Source organism: Callorhinus ursinus, unplaced genomic scaffold, assembly GCF_003265705.2.
Source record: "Callorhinus ursinus isolate GAN/ISIS: 27379988/994484 unplaced genomic scaffold, GSC_fseal_2.0 scaffold1, whole genome shotgun sequence".
NCBI lineage: Eukaryota > Metazoa > Chordata > Mammalia > Carnivora > Otariidae > Callorhinus > Callorhinus ursinus.
Window position 1 is genome coordinate 40,175,115 of NW_027397063.1, and position 19,555 is coordinate 40,194,669.

The following is a 19,555-nucleotide window of genomic DNA, read 5'->3' on the forward strand; positions in this document are numbered from 1 at the left end:
GCATAAATCTTACAAGATTCCACCAACGTTTGCACAGTGATGCTCCTGTATCTCCCCCACTTCTCTGGACCAGGAAAACCTAAGCAAGCTCCAGTCAAGTCCCTAACCAGTCTTTCATAGACACGCAGCCCAACCTTCCCCGCCCTCCCTTTAGAGGCGACTCGCAGATGATATCACATTCACTTCCGTTTCCAAAACGGCCTTTTTTCACTTTCCAGGGCCGCTCTAGGCTGCTGCCTCGCCGGCTAGCTCCGAAACTCAATGGTTGCTGGGCGGGGCCGTGACGTCCTTGGCGTGGCTGCAGGGGAGGCCGCGGCGGGGAAAATGGCGGACGGGAAGGCGGGAGAGGAGAAGCCTGAGAAACCGCAGCGAGCTGGAGCCGCCGGAGGTGAACACAACCCCAGCGTCGCGGGCTGCGTGGGATGCTCTGGGCCTTTCTTTGAGGTCCCCGGGGTGGGGGGAGTAGGATGGGAGCGAGAATGGGCGGATCTGGCGTTCACCCGGCCAGGTGCTGGGCCCAGACGAGACCCGGGCACGCCCGGCGCGGCCCGCTGGGATCCGGGCCCACATCGCTTCCTTGCCGCGGGAGAGCCGGCCACTGTCCGTCACCTGCTGGCCCCACCGGAGGCCCTGCTTCCGAGGAGAAGGGAGATGGGTACCAGAAAGGGGGACCGAACTCGGGGTGGGACCAGGAGCGGCAGTGCAGGAGCCGCTACCGCCACACCGGAGACGCACATCACATAAAACACACGCGCACACACACAGTGGGAGTCACCGAGAAGTGGCTGCAGGAACTGGCCGCAGGCCGAGTTTCCGACGGTGCTGGCCTCTAAGTTACACCTAGGAGTTAGTTTGCTTCTCCCTTTTCGCGGAGGAGGTCGACGATCCCGGCCTTTTCTCTTATTTTCAAGCCGAATACTGACCCTGTAACGGGATGGGTCGAGATGGAGGGAAAGAATACCTTTGCCTGCCCGCTGGTTTAAGCTGCGGGGTCTAGGGTTAGGGTTTGATTGCCTTTGAAGTGTCTGCTATTTCTTAGTTAGGCTGTTGCCAGCTAACTGCATGACAGATATTTAGGTGGCTTAATAGGCTAGTGTGACTTTTCCTGTATTTTGTTATGATGCTAACTCAGGTTACAGCTATCTCCATTCTGTATCCTCCACCCCTGTAAATTTGGGCCTTGTGCATGAAGGTAAAGAAACATCTCTCCAAGCCCCCACCCCCCTTTGTCGCAACAAGGCAAGTAACTTAACACGTGCGAGGTGATCATGATATCTTTAGAACGTTTTAAGTATTACTCTGTATTCTGACTCCCTCAAATCTTGTCCCTGAAAATATTTAGTTTGAGAAAATACCGAAGATTAATAGCATATGAAGGCAATTATTAGGACCTTACTAACATGACGTTTAATGTGAATTGCCTTGGGAACAAAAACTGAGAAAAGCGTAATCAGTTACTTAATTAAACAGCAATTTAGACCATATAGTGCTATCTCATTAGGGATGTTTTCTCCCCTCAAAAATCGTTTTGGAAATTATTGAGTAAAATGACATAAAAATTGGTAGTTTGAGAAAAAACAAAGATCTGTAACCTGAAGAATCTTAACTGGCTTTTAGACTATTTTTAACTTTGTAGAATAGCTTTTTAAGTGTCTTGAGAGTATTAAAGATGTGTTTAATGTGTTGCCAAAATGTACCTTAAGTGTCAGCATAACTGGACTGTGTAATTTATCCACCACCCTTTCAGTTAGGGATAATTAACTTTGTAGTATGAATGTTGAACTTTCTATTGTAGCATGTTTTTGTATGTGGAGTGGTAGTATAAAATTAACTTGGATGATTGATATCAAAAGTTATGGTAGCCTTGTTGGTGATTTAGAATAAGTACTATCCCTTAATAACTTTGCCATAATTTGCCTTGGATGTGCCTGCCTTAACAAGAAGATAGTGCTGTTGCATAGAAATCATTTTTGAATGTCAGATATTTTTAATGAATTTGTTCAGAGAAATCATAGCTAAAACATTTAATTCTGTGGATTGGCTGAATTGCTAATTTTGTGGCAAGTTGGCACTATTTTGAAACACTCTCAAGTTTGTCTTAGGAGCTTACCTAGGTGATTTTTAGCTCCTATTGAAGAGTCCAGTAGTTGGAAGTGTAATTTTTTATAAGTAGCTATGAATGAATTCATGTCAGTAAGAGAAGCTACTTACTTGAATTTGCTCTCACCTTAAAGAGGAGGATAAAGCTAAGGATAAGGCTTTGGGCAGATTTTTTATTCTCCCTTCAGCAAAAGTTTTGTAGCTCCTTGAAATTGAAATCTTAGAAAAAAGCTGTCCATATCATAATCATGGCCATCTTGTGCTGTTTTAAGCTCTCTAAAAACTATTTTAAAGAAATTGACATTTCTTATGCCAGCCACTAGGAGGGTCTTGAATATGTTCTCATTTAAGCTGCACACCAGTCCTTTTGGAGAGGTAGCTATGTGCCCTTTTTTCAGATGAAGCTAGCAGAATACAAATGGTCATGAAGGATGTATGGACTTAAACTTTCTTATTAGGTACTTCTTTTTCAAAGTAAGGTAACTTTGTCCTCCAAGACCTACCTTTCCAGCTACTCAATAGAAAAGAAAAAATAAATGCTAGTACCACGTATAATTTGATTTCACATTAACTACACACTTGTTAGCTCAGAATGAATGCAAACTAGATAAAAATCCCCTTTATTAAAATAGTCCTTGATAAAGAATCTAGTACTTTTATTTAATTATATTAATGTTTTGCTGTAAATTGTGATTTTATTTTTAGAAAACTGATCACATATTTACTCATTCTTTAAAATATAAATTATGTTAAAAAATAAAAATAAAATATAAATTATGTTGCTAAAAATTTTCACATTGCTAATCCATGGTCATCTAAAATTTTTGTTTTCCATGGTCCAATCCTATTAAATAAATTGGAAACAGGAGTTCTTGATTAAAAGCCCCCAAATGCTAAAGTGCAGTACATGTTGTATTTAAAGAACAACACCTTAATGGGCATAGAAATTAATGTTTATATTTAATGATACATTTCAAAGTTCACATTAGGTTGAAATAATTTTCTCTTCTAATGAACTATATATATAGACTTGTACAGTCACATTGATAACATAGATTTGGCTGTCACACTTTTCCATTTTCATTGCTTATTCCATTTGCTTTATTTCCTAAATGTTTTGTATATTTTACTACATAATTATTAGAGGAGGATTACCTAAAAAGAAAATAAAAGCTCCAATCTATGTGACACATTGAGCCATTTAAGGCTAAGTAATGAGTACTAATAGTACACCCATCTTTTTCTTCTCCTTTTCCCCCATCTTTTCACTGAAGAGTGGATATTTTCTAAAGCCGTTGAGTGTCTATAAATGCTTTAAAAAAAAAAAAAGAAAAGAAAACAACAAACTTAAGAGTCGAGCACAGCCAGTTATTTACTATATCCAAAAATAATTTGCTGGATTTGGAATCAGTCATGTTTATTTTATTATTATTTTTTAAGATTTTATTTATTTGTCAGAGAGAGAGAGAGAGAGACAGTACAAGCAGCGGGAGGGGCAGGCAAAGGGGGAAGCAGGCTCCCCATTGAGCAAGGAGCCCAATGTGGTACTCAGTCCTAGGACCTGGGATCATACCCTGAGCCAAAGGCAGATGCTTAACGGACTGAGCCATCCAGGTGTCCCTGAAATCAGTCATGTTTAGAAATGACCTGCTAGACAAAATACGTTCCATCTCCAGTGTGCACCTGAGATGTGGGTGGTCTTAATAGATTGCCTCTTAAGGTGACAAGAAAGCAAATTGAATTTTGATTTCACATTACTTAATTAGTTGATTACTTAATTAGTGGCAGTTTTCCCAATTCCCCTATTCATGCTACCTTTTCTACAGTAGTGTCTATAGGTATTTCCCCTATAGCATCATGGGATTGGACAGATAGTATTGTGTTCCATATATTATCACATACTAGTTCAGCCAGCTGTCACACTTAATGGTATTAATATTACAGTAAGATTTATGTTTTTCACTTTGTTTTATACTTATGCTTTAGTTTTTCTAGATTCTTTTTTTTTTTAAGATTTTATTTTTATTTGTTTGACACAGAGAGAGCGAGCACAAGTAGGAGCAGCAGGGCAGAGGAAGAAGGTGAAGCAGACTCCCCCTGGAGCAGGGAGCCCGATGCAGGGCTCAATCCCAGGACCCTGGGATCATGAGCTGAGCCGAAGGCAGACGCTTAACAACTGAGCCACCCAGGCGCCCTGTAGTTTTTCTAGATTCTTTGTTCCAGAATTATTTTCTGGGTAAAAGGAGACCTAGAATTAAGAAAAGATAGGGTTTTTTTAAAGAACTGGAAATCTTGACTAATTATGTACAGCTTTTGGGTCACAGTTCAAAGAGCAGAGTGTACTGCAGTCAAGATTAAATGTTCTTTATGCTATTTGTTTTGATGTTTTTCAGAGTTTGTGTTTGCACAAAACTTGTGCCTTAGTATATAGATTGTTTCGTTATGTAAACCCAGTGCATTTTCTATATGTTTCTATATGTTCCCATATATAGAGTCTGTGTTTTCAATTTTAGTCAGTCACAAAGAAATAGTTATCATTGTTTGGGTTCTATAGTAAAACTCATACTTGATTAAAGCTATAAATAGGGGTGCCTGGGTGGCTCAGTTGGTTAAGCGACTGCCTTCAGCTCAGGTCATGATCCTGGAGTCCTGGGATCGAGTCCCACATCGGGCTCCCTGCTCGACGGGGAATCTGCTTCTCCCTCTGACCCTCTTCCCTCTCATGCTCTCTGTCTCTCATTCTCTCTCTCTCTCAAATAAATAAAATCTTTAAAAAAATAAAAAATAAAGCTATAAATAGAATGCAGAATAAAATTTAGGAGGTACCTGGGTGGCTCAATCGTTAAGTGTCTGCCTTTGGCTCAGGTCGTGGTCCCAGAGTCCTGGAATCGAGCCCTGCATTTGGCTCCCTGCTCGGCCGGAAGCTTGCTTCTCCCTCTCCCACTCCCCCTGTTTGTGTTCTCTCTCTGTCAAATAAATAAATAAAATCTTTAAAAATACAAATAAATAAAATTTAGAATAATGCTTTTAGTTCTAAACTTAGGCTTTGAAAAAAACTAATGTTGGCATAATACTGTTTGTTTTTTTTAAGAAATTTTAAATTAATTTTTTAAAGATTTTATTTGTTTATTTGAGAGAGAGAGGATAGGGGGTTGGGGGGCTGAGGGAGAGGGAGAAGCAGACTCCCCGCTGAACGGGGAGCCCAATATGGGACTCTGTCCCAGGATCCTGAGATCATTACCTGAGCTGAAGGCAGATGCCTAACCGACTGAGCCACCCAGGTGCCCCTAGAAATTCTAAATTGATTTCTGTATTTCAGCTATTAAATATTGATCTTACATTCTTTAGGTGCTTTTGTAATTTCATATCTAAATAAGTAAATGGCACCTCCAGCAACCATTCCAGTGCTATCTTTGTCTCCTGAGGAAATACCAAAACCTAGTCCTGCTTAATTCCCCTACATTATTATTACAACTTTCACCCCCTGTCCAAAGGGAATACAGAGTTCCTGTTATCTTTCCTCTAAACAAAATCAAATGTCCTGTTCAAAGTGCTTATCAATCTAGAGACCTCATCCTTCCAAAATTATATAGATTGAGAGCTATAGCCTCTGGATTTTTTAATCTGTTACTTGTCCATCTATTTGTGTTTGATTTTCCACTTCCCCCATTCTAGTTGTTTGTCCTGTTAACTCGTCAGAGCTATGGCTTAGAGCATCTTCTCTTCATAAATAAACTGTTTAGTGTAGCAGAAAACATTCTATAGGGTGAATTGGGGAAAGGAAATTTTTAATCAGCTAGACTTCTTCTATCTTATCATTCAATATGTTCTTAAATAGCCTTCTCCTCTAAAGGACCAAAGATACTCAAGATCCAAACTTACTTTGTCATTGATTAATACAAATACAAGCAAAATTACTGAAAGCCATCTTACATTCCAAATCTACATGTGTATGGCTCCTATTTGAAATTATAATTTGCTTGTCTTTCTTTCATGAGAAAAAGTAGTATGTAAACCTAAGTATGATTGTTAAAATAGGTGATAATCAAGCTTTCAGAGTAGAATTAAATTACGTAAGAGGGAATGACTTGATGTCTTCCTTCAGTGTCCATTTCAACTCTAAAAATTGTGTGAGAGGTACGTGAGGAATACATCACTCAAGAAACTTACTCCAGGCTGTATTAATGTTGTAGTTCTAGTAATAATAAGCCATTCATAACTAGGTACTTTTTGTATAACTAGTACTACATAATTGAAGAATGTCAGAATTTATTAATCAAATGTATTGTTCTGTGATGTGACCAATTGCTCACACACTAGTTTGTGTAGAAGAATTTATAGACCTTAATTTCTAAAAAGCAAAATCCCACAAGTGACTAGATTATTATATATAACTTTTATAATAGTGTTTAGTTGAAGGGTCTTAGGTTTTGTGAACTCTATGTTTATAATTTTAAATTGCTCTGTATTTTATGCTAGTTAATTCATGGGAGCCTCTTCTACTGCCACACAATCTCAGTTCCTGCTGTATACTCTAACAAACAGTGGAAGAGACTGTTGGGTCAGTAGGTGACAACTGCAGAGGTATCTTCCTTATAACGATGCTTTTTGAGGTTGCTGCTCCCATCAATCTGCTCAGTAAAAATAGCTCATCTTGGTAAGTTGTTTCGACTTCACCAGGACCTGAAGAAGAAGCAGAAAAACCTGTGAAAACTAAGACTGTTTCTTCCAGTAATGGAGGGGAAAGTTCCAGTCGCAGCGCTGAGAAGCGATCAGCTGAAGAAGAAGCTGCAGACCTCCCAACAAAGCCTACAAAGATCTCCAAGTTTGGATTTGCCATAGGTAGTCAGACGACAAAGAAAGCCTCAGCCATATCCATCAAACTTGGATCAAGTGTGAGTTGTTATTTTATCTGTATGATGTTCATAATGGGACTTAAGAATTTTTGTTTCAGGAATCTGCTTATTAGGGGGTTATGGTAAATTGAGTCTAAAAAGGTACATTAGTGCGTGAACTTACATGTAAGTATTTAAGAAGTTACCAGCTCTGCATTCAAGAATGGTGTGGATAAATTATAACTCAAGAAAACTTTTTTAAAAGGTTTGGAATTTAAGAAGGAGCAACTATTATAAGGAATATATATGATTTATAAAGTAACAATTTTTTCCAAGTTGGGCAAAAACCTCTGAAAAATATTTTCAGGAAGAATTTTGGTTTATTTTTCTTATCTTTAATTCCAGTAATATTAAAAATATCTCTAGAAATCAGCACTAATGAGGTATTACTTGATAACTGCTTCCTGATTACTTTGGAACTACAAATGGACATTGAGCCCTGTATATCCTATGACAGATCAACTTTTGAGCCCTTGTTTTAAATATAAACCTTGAATTAATTTAATTATTCATCATGGAGTACCTGGAAAGTTTTAAAATATTAGATTGAAACATGAAGTTTCTAGATGTGTGACTATTTCTGACCTACAAAAGTGACAGTTTCATATGTTTCAACCACATAGATCTTTAAGAAAAAAAAGGTAGTGTATTATTCTTAGCTTTAGAAAATAGTTACATTCTTGTGTAAGGAGAATAATCCTAGAATTATTAGGATTATTGCCTTTAAGGATTATAAGGATTATTGTTTATTCATATCTGTTCTGTGAAAATTAATGCTCATTTGCCAGATGCATAGAGCTTTATTTTTGCATTAGATGTTCATCCAAAGATCTCAAAAATATGATATGGATCAGGTTCCTGTTAGAGTCGGTGTGTTTGAGTTACACTTCTAGTTTTAAAAAAAGAGCTACCATTTCTCAGAACCCCTACTCCTACCCTAATGTTGTTTTGCTTTTTTCTTTCTTCCTTTCTTTAAAAAAATTCATCCTGGCCAAAAGACATTCAGCTTGTAACTTCATTACTTCATGACTTTTCTTCCTATTTGAGCTGATTCTGTTCAATCCTTTTTTTTTTTTTATAAAGTTGCATAGACCAACTGCATAAATCTTTGTGGGATTTTTTTGATAGTCGTTAAACATGTATTCTCATGTACACTTCCATATAGATGTTACTCTTGATAATAGATTTTACTGGGGTCAGCACACTCCTAAACTAGATATCTAAATCCCTATTTTTTCTAAATCATTAATATGATTTAGTAATTGCTGATCATTTTAGATGGGAGGGTTTTATTTGAAAATGCCTATTCAGTAAAACTTAATCTTTGGAAAACAAAAACCTGTTTTTATAAAGTAAACTTTCGTATAAACACAGTCATCTTGGGGAAGTGAGTTTTAAGATAACAAAAAATAGTTGAAACTATTGCTTTTGATTATATGATTGAAAAAGTAGTTGATCAACAGGCACTTACTTGTGTCATATGCTGTATGTACAACATCAAACACCTGACATCTTTAAAAGAGTAAAGGATATTTCTAGAGTCTCTATGCATAATCTCCAAATTAGCATTTTTTATTTCTTCAAAAGGAAACATTTATAAAAAGTGTTTGTGTTATAGAAGAAAGTGTGGTTCCTTTTGTTTCAGCAGATCAGAGAAGATTTCACTGATGAGGTGATGTTTGAGTTGGCCTTAACTGTAGACAGGAGGCAAAGGGCATCTCAGATAAAAAGAATTTTGTGCAAAAGCAGTTTAGATGTGAAGCCATTCAGGAAATTGTTTGTAGTTGGAAAGTGGTATGCAAATGTAGGGATAGAAAGCCCCCCAGATGAGACCATAGAACGGAATCATAAAGGGCTTACATAATATAGTTTGGTTTTACTCTTTAGGTTCTAGCAGAGCTATGGAACTGTTGTATGGAAACTTTTAAACAGATTTGTATTTTAGATATATCACTCTGGTATCATTATAGAGGATTAGCGGGAAGAAACACTGAAGTGGGGGGGATGGTATTTCTAACAGTAGTTGAGGCAAGTAATGCTAAGGGACCTTAGGTGTCGGTAGTTGATGGGAATGCAGAGGGAGCTATAGGTCTATTAGATAAAGATTTAAGCAACAAGACTTTATAATAGAATGCAAGTTGAGGAAAAGGTTTTCTGGCTTGGGTACTTAGAACGCTGTGAAACTAAAGTACCCATTGGGTCTCTAAGTGGAGCTAACTAGTCGGTATATGACATTCTGTTTGGGGCAGCCATTGGATTTGGTAGTTAAAACTATGGGAGTGAATGGAGTTGACTAGGGAAGTACAGAGAAGGAAAGGAAAGATCCCTAAAGACAGATTCTTGGGTGTCTGTCATTTGGCGGGGGGAACAGGAGGAAACAAAGAGGGAACAAAAGATCAGAGAATTAGAATAGCATCTAAAAAGCATTGTCAGAGAAGTCAAGGTAGGAGTGTTTCAAAAAATAGCTGGTGATTAGAGTCAAAGGCGGTGCACTGGTCACTGGTGACCCTATAGAACCAAGGTCACCCGATTCTAGGTGAGGGAGGAAGCCAGATTGCAGTGGGTTATCGACAAAATGGATGGTGAGAGGATGAAGATAGTGAGGACAACTGACCTCAGAAACTTAGATTAGATAGAAGAGAAGCATGTTTACAGGCTGTAGGTCAGAAAGCTACCCAGTAGAGAGATGAGTCTTAGTGTCTTTTATGTTCTCTCTCAAGGCACACTGCACTTCATTTTTTGTTACTGTGGGAAAGAAGTACTAATCATTTTCTTTTACCTTTTCCAGGTACCTGTTAGCTACATGATACTATATATCCTGACTAGAAAATGTTTTACAGGATGAAAACAAATGGACATATAATTAATAAAGTTAAAGCTACCTGTTGATAACCACATTTTTAAAAAGAAAAAATGGATTTCTTTAAAGTTTGTTGAGTTCCTTACTATATGTTTCTGTGAAAACATAAAATCAAGTCTTTGAAGATGTTATTTGTATCATTAAACAAGCCTGTATAAACATTATGTGATACTTCTAACATTATGTGATACTTTTTAATGTGTTTCTTCTTCAGAAGCCTAAAGAAACTGTTCCAACACTTGCTCCAAAAACCCTTTCAGTAGCAGCAGCTTTTAATGAAGATGAAGATGTAAGTCAACACCTAGTTTTGTTTATTTTACTTTAACCATTTCTTTAAGGAAGATGTTAGAGGCAGATTGTAGGTTGTACTAATGATACTAGTGAATTTTTGTAATTCTGAATAGTTTTTTGTGTGTGTGTGATGCCTGCAAAATCTGGATATTTCTATTTTATTTGGTTGTAGGATTATTTAAAATATTGCCTTTGGAAGCAATGAACTTAAGACTCAAATCAACAGGGGCTTCTGGGTGGCTCAGTTGGTTAAGTGACTCTTGATCTCGGCTCAGGTCTTGATCTCATAGTCATGAGTTTGAGCCCCATACTGGGCATGGAGCCTACTTAAAAAAAAAAAGAATCAAATAAACAAATGCTTATTATGAACAGTAATAATACACAAATGCTTATTATGAACAATAATAATACACACTAGGAAATATGTAGGGTCCAAAAAAAGAAAAATTTAATGCTGCTGTCTTTAATAATTTAATAGTTGGAGTCTTCAGTGATGAGACGTCGTGCATGCATTCACCTTCAAAAAGGCAACTGTAATGCTTTCTTCTGGTATCCCCATGAAGAATAGCAAATAGTGCAAGTGATTCTCTTAGAAGTCTATTCAGTAAGCACGTGTTCCAGAGTGAGCATTACTTACTGCTGTTCTCTTAGTTTCCTAGTTTCCTCGTGCCTCTCACAGTGCCCCTCTCTTATGCTTATGAATAACATATGATATGGAATTTTAAGCATTATTTTGACTGATTTTTTTTTCTTTGGTCTCTGACTTTAGAAACTAACCCCCACTTAAAATGTGACCCCTTTGTATAACAATTAAGTGTTAACAGGGTACATGAGTAATTGCTCCCAAAACAGTATGGTTAGGAATTATACATTCAGAGGAGCGTACTGCGGGCTGAAGTGATTGGGAAGAGTATATAGAGAAGAAATAGGAGTTGGATGCTGGAACATCAGGCAGTGTTTTGACAGACCCTCTCTCACTGTCTCTCTGTCAGATAAATAAATAAAATCTTTAAAAAAAAAGATTTTATTTATTTATCTGACAGAGAAAGACACAGTGAGAGAGGGAACCCAAGCAGGGGCAGAGGGAGAGAGAGAAGCAGGCCTCCCGCGGAGCAGGGAGCCCGATGCGGGACTCGATCCCAGGCCCCTGGGACCACGACCGGAGCCGGAGGCAGACGCCCAACGACTGGGCCCCCCAGGCGCCCCTTGAGGTAACTTCTTGGCATGTACAGAGTGCATGCGGGAAGGACAGGATAGGAGGAAGGGAACAGCATGTGCAAAAGTAGAGAGGATGGAAATGGGAAGCTGCGTGATAGTACCGGCTTACTTTGAACGCCTCACAATTTGGCTGTCTTCTCACGTAACTTTATTTTATCCTTCATATATTCCTTTGAATCGTGTGATGTAGTTATTCCTGTTTTGCGAATGGAGAAATTAGCAAGTTGATGGTAAAGGATATAAACTTTAATTTGTCTCTTAGATAAAAGAATGTGTGCATCTAAAATCTTCATCTGGTTTTTCTTTTTTCTGCAGAACATAGTTAAGTAACGTTGGATATATATCTGAGCCTAAAGCATGTTGGACAATGAGGGCATCCATTTAATTAATTTTGAAATTTTAGTTGTTACCTCCTTAGTCTCCTTTAATTTGGACAATTCTTGGGTCTTTCTGTTTTATGGCATTAACATTTTTGGAAGAGTTCAGGCCAGTGATTATGTAAAATGTTCCTTAGATTGAATTTGTGTGATGTTTCCTCATGATTAGATTCGTATTAACTCACTTTGGCAGGAATACCACAGAGGTGATGCCCAGTTCTTAATGTTATCATACCAGGGAGCACATGTTGTCAATATGTCCCATTAATGACAGTGTTAACCTTGATCATTTGGTTAAAGTGATGTCTGCCAGATTTCTGTACTTTTCCAAAGTACTGTTTTACCTTTTGTAATTAAAATTTATTTTGGGGGTTATGCTTTAAGAATACATGGGGGAGGGTGCCTGGGTGGCTCGGTTGGTTGGGCGACTGCCTTTGGCTCGGGTCATTATCCTGGAGTCCCGGGATCGAGCCCCACGTCGGGCTCCCTGCTCGTCAGGGAGTCTGCCTCTCCCTCTGACCTTCTTCCCTCTCATGCTCTCTCTCTACCATTCTCTCTCTCTCAATAAGTAAATAAAGATCTTTAAAAAAAAAAAAAAGAATACATGGGGCGCCTGACTGGCTCAGTCGGTAGAGCATGTGACTCTTGATCTCAGGATTGTGAGTTCAAGCTCCATGTTGGGTGTGGAGCCTACTTAAATAAAAAAAAAAATAAGACAAACCATGAGAGACTATGGACTCTGAGAAACAAACTGAGGGTTCTAGAGGGGAGGGGGGTGGCAGGATGGGTTAGCCTGGTGATGGGTATTAAAGAGGGCACGTTCTGCATGGAGCACTGGATGTTATGCACAAACAATGAATCATGGAACATTACATCAAAAACTAATGATGTAATGTATGGTGATTAACATAACAATAAAATAAATTTTATAGAATAAAAAAATTTGAAAAAATAAAATAAATTAAAAAAATTAAAATTTATGGGGCGCCTAGCTGGCTCAGTCAGTAGAACATGGGACTCTTGATCTCAGGGTCATAAGTTTGAGCTCCAAGTTGGGTGTAGAGGTTACTTAAAAGTAAAATCTTTAATTAAGAAAAAGAATACATGAAAATATATAATTTTTTAAACACTCCCATGAGTGTCAGCATCCATTGCTGATTCCTACCAGAATCAATTTTTATGAATGTTTGCCAAATGGTGTTTTTTCTCTTTTATATTTATTGTCTCTTCCTGTAAGGAAGAACTGTCCTTTATTTATCTAAGTGTAAGCTCATGGATTTTTTTTTTTTAAGATTTTATTTATTTATTTGACAGAGAGAGACACGGTGAGAGAGGGAACACAAGCAGGGGGAGGGGGAGAGGGAGAAGCAGGCTCCTCACTGAGCAGGAAGCCTGATGCGGGGCTCCATCCCAGGACCCTGGGATCATGACCTGAGCCGAAGGCAGCCACTTAACAACTGAGCCACCCAGGCGCCCTGCTCATGGATTCTTTCTTTCTTTATTTTTTAAGTTTTATTTATTTGACAGAGAGAGACACAGCAAGAGAGGGAACACAAGCAGGGGGAGTGGGAAAGGGAGAAGCAGGCTTCCTGCTGAGCAGGGAGCCCGATGGAGGACTCCATACCAGGACCTGAGCCCAAGGCAGACGCCTAATGACTGAGCCACCCAGGAGCCCCTCATGGATTCTTTATTCAGTAGGCAATAATGCTCAACTTATCTCAGATTTGACCAGGAGAAACTCCTTTAGGCTAGATCTTAAAGACACTCTTTTAAAAAAGAATATTTAGGGGCTCCTGGCTGGCTCAGTTGGTAGACCATGCATGTGATTCTTGGTCTCGGGGTCATGAGTTAAAGCCCCATGTCAGTCATGGAGCCTACTTAAAAATAAAAAAAATTATCTCACCAGCAACATTCATACATAAAAACAGATCTAAAAAGAATTTAACTTATCACGTATCTTTTCAACAGCTTTAGAAGTATAGAAAGAATGAACTTTAAAGATACCTTTTTAGTAAAGGAGACATTCTTAGAAGGAGCAATACCATAAAGTTGTTAAGAATCTTTGCTTTGGCATCCAGCTCTTTTGCTATTTTTAGCTTTTTAACTTTAGACAAATTAACCTTGTTTACCTCACCTTTAAAATGCAAATGATGATCATTATACCTACCTCGTAGGATTGTTAGGGTTTTTTTGTTTTTCTTTTAAAGATTTATTTATTTGAGAGAGAGTCGGGGGAAGGGGCAGAGGAAGAGAATCCCAAGCCAACTCCCCCCTCCCTCCCCACCCCAGCATGGAACCCAACTCAGGGCTTGATTCCACCACCCTGAGATCATACCTAAACTGAAACCAAGAGTCAGATGGATGCTCAACCAACTGAGCCACCCAGGTGCCCTGAGGATTGTTAGAATTTTAAAAGAGAGTGCATATTAAAGCGCTTAGCATAGTGTGTACTGCATAGTAAACAAATGGTTTGGGTTCTAGAATGTCAGGTTTTTACCAGATTTTTTTCTTTATGCAAAGTCAGCACACTTCAAGATCTGTGTGTTTCTTTTTAAAATGTAGTTAAGATAAATGCTTTTCTCCTTTTACCAAGATTTATAGTATTGAAAGTGCCAGAAGACTTAGATACAAAATTTAGTAATATTAGTAATCAAGTGAATTTAATAAACCTGTAACACATCTCTGTTTGCTTTTTTTTTTCCTCCAGAGTGAGCCAGAGGAAATGCCTCCAGAAGCAAAGATGAGGATGAAGAATATTGGAAGGTATATATTTTTTTGTAAAGATTGTAGAGAATGATCTTTTAAAAATGATCATTATTATTTGGGCTTTTCTTGCATATTTGGGCAAAACAATTTTGTTTTGTGAGCTATCAGTGATCTTATTTTCTCTCCTGATAAGAGAAATTGAGTACCTTATGAAAAAATAATAATTTTAAGGATATTTCTTTTCAGATACATATAATCTGTATTTTCTTCAGATAGCTGTGAGAAACGTTTCTGATTTAAAATTTAAGTTTTTTCAGTATAAAAAAGAAAAGACTTTCACTCATTTACCTCTCATATTATTCTCACCATTTAATCTTGATTGTACATGTCCTTTTTTCCTAATTAAGATGCCAAATACCAAAATAAGACAAGTATTTTAATTTTCCTCCATGTTTCTGTTGTCATGGAAATAACATATCAAATTAACATAATGGCCATTTTCTTGTACTTAAGATAACTTAGAGGCTAGTAAGGAAGTTCGGGTTTAAATCAACCCATAGTTTGTCCCCATTTCTACCAAATTATAAACTCCCAGAGAACTAAGTCCATATGCAAGCATCTATATCAGACTTGGAGTCTAGGATTCAAATAGGAACAGTCCCGGTGACTGCCTGCCCGCTTTCCTTTCATACTGGGACCTAAAAGTAAGAAATACATCTGATCTTATAACTTTGTCTAAATACCCAGTTTGTTTGTTTATATGTTTAAACACATAAAAGATGTAAAATTGAAACAAATCCACAATGACAACCTTTCTATGTGTAATATATCTTCATGTTTTTCTTCTGTTTCATTTTTTATAGATGCTGATGGCAAGCCATCAGTTGATTTCATGACCCTGTTAAAGGGTTTCAAGCAACAGTTATAAAAACAGTTGTGGTTGCCACCCTTAGCTATATGTCAGAATCACCTTAGGTGTTTGTTAAACATGCTGGTCTCTCCTCAGACCTACTGAATCTGGAATTTTAGGACTGGATCTTATAGAAAGGGTATTTTTTAAAAACTCTCTAGGTTCTTGTGATACTCAGCCTTGTTCATAATAAGTACTAAACAAATATGTTTTGAATGAGTTAAAAACATGGCCCAAAAGGCTTTATGTAACTTTTAAATAAATTTCCTGTCTTTTAACACAGGGATACACCAACATCAGCAGGACCAAACTCCTTCAATAAAGGAAAGCATGGTTTTTCTGATAACCAGAAGCTATGGGAGCGAAATATAAAATCTCATCTTGGAAATGTCCATGACCAAGACAATTAAATGATGTGTTTTGAAATTGGGGTGTGGGGTGGGTGTAAAGTTAAAAGGAACAGTTTCCTTTTTTAAAGAATGGTATAAGACTATCTTTGGAGCCGCCTTTTTTTTTTTTTTTTTTTTTTAAGATTGAGTGGTACACTAATAAATGAGAGTTTGAAATTAGAGGTAATTTATGTTTTATATACAGATTTCAAGACATTTGCTAATTTTGTAGTTTCATGTGATTAGTTTCCAAAGGTTACAGATAATAAAAAATCAGAAATGGTACCTTTCTAAGAATTGCATATTTTTTTAGACACAACTATTAGCACATTAAGAGGAACGCAAAAAGTTATTGTCTATTAAACTGCAAGCAGTTACTCTTAACTCCCTTATTAACCTAAAGTGTCTGGCTCCCAGGAACAGCCTTATAGAAGAGGGAGTATTGTATTGGGAGGAAAATGTTACTGGACTATTGACTGAAAGTACGTTAGATAAAATTAAAATATAGCTTTTTTTTTTTCCTAATGGGCATTTGTTTTATTTCAAGTCATCATAAACTAGATAATATTGCATTGCTATCAGTTGGTACAGATGCTTAGCTCTTTAAAAAAATTTTTTTTAATTTTATGTAAGTTGTTGAGTATTTGAAATAGCCCACTTCACTTTAACGGGTCTTGTCTACCTTCATTAGTCTTCAAAGACCATTTGCTACCAAAGTAAATCAGTATTTTGAATGTGCTTCTCTTGGTTTTTGTTATTAGCTAGTTCCTGTAATCATTTCCACCAGATCTTGAGGCAAATCATAAGGAAGCTGTTTCTTTTAAAATACAAACCACCACCAAAAATTTAAATGTACATAATACTTAAATATTTGGCTGTTTTTATTTTTAAAAGGTAGAAACACCAAAAAAGCAACATTGTATGAAGATGAAAATGAGAAAGATGCACTTTCTGTAACTTTGTTCAAGCTTAATTTAAGTTACTAACTTGTGAAAGCGAGTTTGATTTGAACTTAATACAAGAATTCTTATTTTAGTACAGTAATATGGTTTATTTGAAGTGTATACATATTAACCAATGGCCTCTCAAAAGCACATTTTAGGTACTGAAGATAAAAAGAAAGAAAATGCATCTTTAAACATATTTTATGGATTCTTTGACCACATATATGTTGTTAGATCTGTGTATTGTAGGGTTTTTTTTTAAATTTTTGTATATGAATTATTTTTTAATGTGACAGTTATAAACACCTCTTTAAAGGCGTAGTCATGGATAAAAGAAACACCGTATAATGATTTCTTTGACTACTCCTGCAGTGTTTAATTTGGAGGCAGCTTCAGACTGTTTTATTGGTGGTAACTACTTGCTGAGCTCTTTTAATAGGTAATAACTCCAGAGAAGCAGCCTGTATATATTCCTAACATTTTGTTCATTTGCATTTAAGTTTAGAGTAAGCCCCAGGTAAAACAATGGAAATGTATATAGAACTATTAGTCCTTACATGATTTAATTATATCAAGATACATGAATTTAACTTGCTTTAACGTAGACAGACTTTCCACTTTTGTCCATTTTACTGTTTATGTTAAAATAACATCCCTCTCCTACATATTCTTTTCTTGACTCAAATGAAATATTAACCTAAGGTCAAGATGGGAGAGAAACGACTGAGATGAATGTCTTTACTAAAATACCAATAAATTTGTCAAACTCAATAGTGTTCTTACTTTCTCTTCTACATAATTGTTGCTGGGTTTTTTGTTTTGTTTTTTTATTTTTTTTAACAAAAAAGACGAGCCAGATATTACAATTGTTGCTCTTGCCCAGATTGTTGGCCAGAATAATGGGAAATTTAAAATTAGTATCGGAGTCTACCTAACTTAGCACATAGTTCTATAGCATTACAGTGTCTGGGGTTGGAAAAAACTTAATCCAAATCCTCCCTCTCCTTCACTGCGAAAGTGTTTTCTGTCCTGTGCTGTGGAAAATCCTGCCAAGGCGTATCTTTGGAAATCCCTAAGTGTTAGAAGGTATACATAGTGTCTACCATCCATTGGCTCCGTGTCATGGGCTCGAAATGTTTGTATGGCTACTGCCCAGTAGGTCAGGTCCTAGTAAATAAAAAATTGAGCTACATTTTAGAATTAAGATTCATTCAAGTTTGAGTAATTACAAATGAAGGCTGTTTGTTTTCAGATGTTTTTCCTTCACTCTGGTAATCAAGATTAGTTTGACTTAGTGTGGAGGGAAGGTACTTTCCTGGTCACATGAAGGTATTTTTTTGAATTTTAAACTTCATTTTTTAAAAAAAATTTCAGACTTAACAAAACATTGTGAAACTATTACAAGGTATTTCCATGTTCTCCAAATGTTAACATCTTAAATAACTACAGGACAATTGTCAAAATCAGGGAATTAACATTATTATAATACTTTAATATATTACCTTGTACAGTTCTACAGACTTTTTTCACATTTCACCATTTGCTCCACTAATCTTTCTAGTCAAAGATGCCCTTCATTATCCCACATGGTATAGTTGTCATCTGTCTCTCTTTAATCCTTTAGTCGGGGACACTTCATTGTTTGTTGTTCATGACCTTAGAGTTTTTAAAAAGGACCAGGGCAGTTATTTGTAAAAGATCCTCAGTTGGGGGTTTGCCTACTCTTTCCTCATGGTTAAATTCAGTTTATGAATTTTTGGCAAGAATAACACAGAACTGATGTGTCCTCAGTGTAACAGCAAATGCATGATGATAATTTGTCCTGTTGCTGTTAATATTGATCACTTGCTGAAGGTGGTGTCTGCCAGATTTCTCCACTGTCAGATTACTGTCTTCTTTGTAATTAGTAAGTATCTTGTCGGGAAATTCTAGGGACTATGTAAATACCTTATTTCTCATACTATTGCCCACTAATAGGGCAGGCATTCATGGTTCTTTTTTCTTCCCCTGTGGTTCTTTCCTGAAACAATTGTTAGTGTAGAATTTGCCAAGTGATGGTTTGCTATTTCCAATGTTTCTCTGCTTTTAGTAGTTGAAATTCTGCTCTGAGGAAGTTCCCCTCCCATTCATTATTTATTTTATTGATAATGGGCCCATGTAACCTTATGTTATTCTTTAGGTTACGACCCATTACTACCATTATTTTGTAACTCAGAATGTCCCAGATTTGCCCATGCGAACTCCTTTCAGGTGACCCTTATGTCTTTTTGATGTCACCATCCTTTTAATACTTCATTTCTGGCAACAAAAGATACACTCTACCCATCTTGGATTTTCTCTTCTCCAGCCTTGGAATTAGTGATTTCTCTAAGCATGGTTCCTTCTAGAGACGGTGGTCTTTAGAAATCAAAATCAGTACTAGATCTCATTGGTACTGAGGTATCATTGCTTCTAGCCTGCTTAACAGAGCTAGAAAATGTGTGTAATATATACACCTATATCTATTTCTAGATTGATGTGTATGTGTGTGTATACTGTATGTGCGTGTATCTCCAGTACCAGACCAACACCAGAGTTGATTCTAGTCTTCCTATATTTGAAACTTCTATCCAACAGTAAGAATCTATCTGTAGTATGTTCACTTTCATTTGCCCAATTTATAGAATACACATAAAGTACTTTCAGAATTACTATATCTACCAATGGAAAAACAGCTTACCAACCTGTGCAGTATTTGTGTATACTAGCTTTTTTTTTTCTTTTTTTTCTTTTTTAGTATTGCAATGCATAATCAAAATACTGTTTTACAAAGTAATGTGGGTTCTTTTCTCGGTTACCCCTTTCAGTATGGTTATGCTACTCTTT

The 19,555-nt window shown here is 36.9% G+C and overlaps 1 protein-coding gene across 3 annotated transcripts in view; it reads left to right on the top strand.

Moving 5' to 3' along the window:
• The first annotated feature begins 265 nt into the window (after positions 1-265).
• The window catches only part of PCNP (PEST proteolytic signal containing nuclear protein), a 48,105-nt gene continuing 28,815 nt past the window's right edge, over positions 266-19,555 (top strand). Inside the window, exons 1-6 of one of the 3 annotated variants that reach the window (XM_025873538.2) lie at positions 296-388; positions 6,580-6,757; positions 6,833-6,995; positions 10,070-10,144; positions 14,449-14,504; positions 15,641-17,461. In XM_025873538.2, the coding sequence (XP_025729323.1) occupies positions 6,702-6,757; positions 6,833-6,995; positions 10,070-10,144; positions 14,449-14,504; positions 15,641-15,767 (477 nt within the window). In that variant the 5' untranslated portion in view covers positions 296-388; positions 6,580-6,701 and the 3' untranslated portion in view covers positions 15,768-17,461. Of the gene's footprint in view, positions 389-6,579; positions 6,758-6,780; positions 6,996-10,069; positions 10,145-14,448; positions 14,505-15,640; positions 17,462-19,555 lie in introns of those variants that run through there. The other 2 variants (XM_025873533.2, XM_073892802.1) reach the window with 2 other exon arrangements.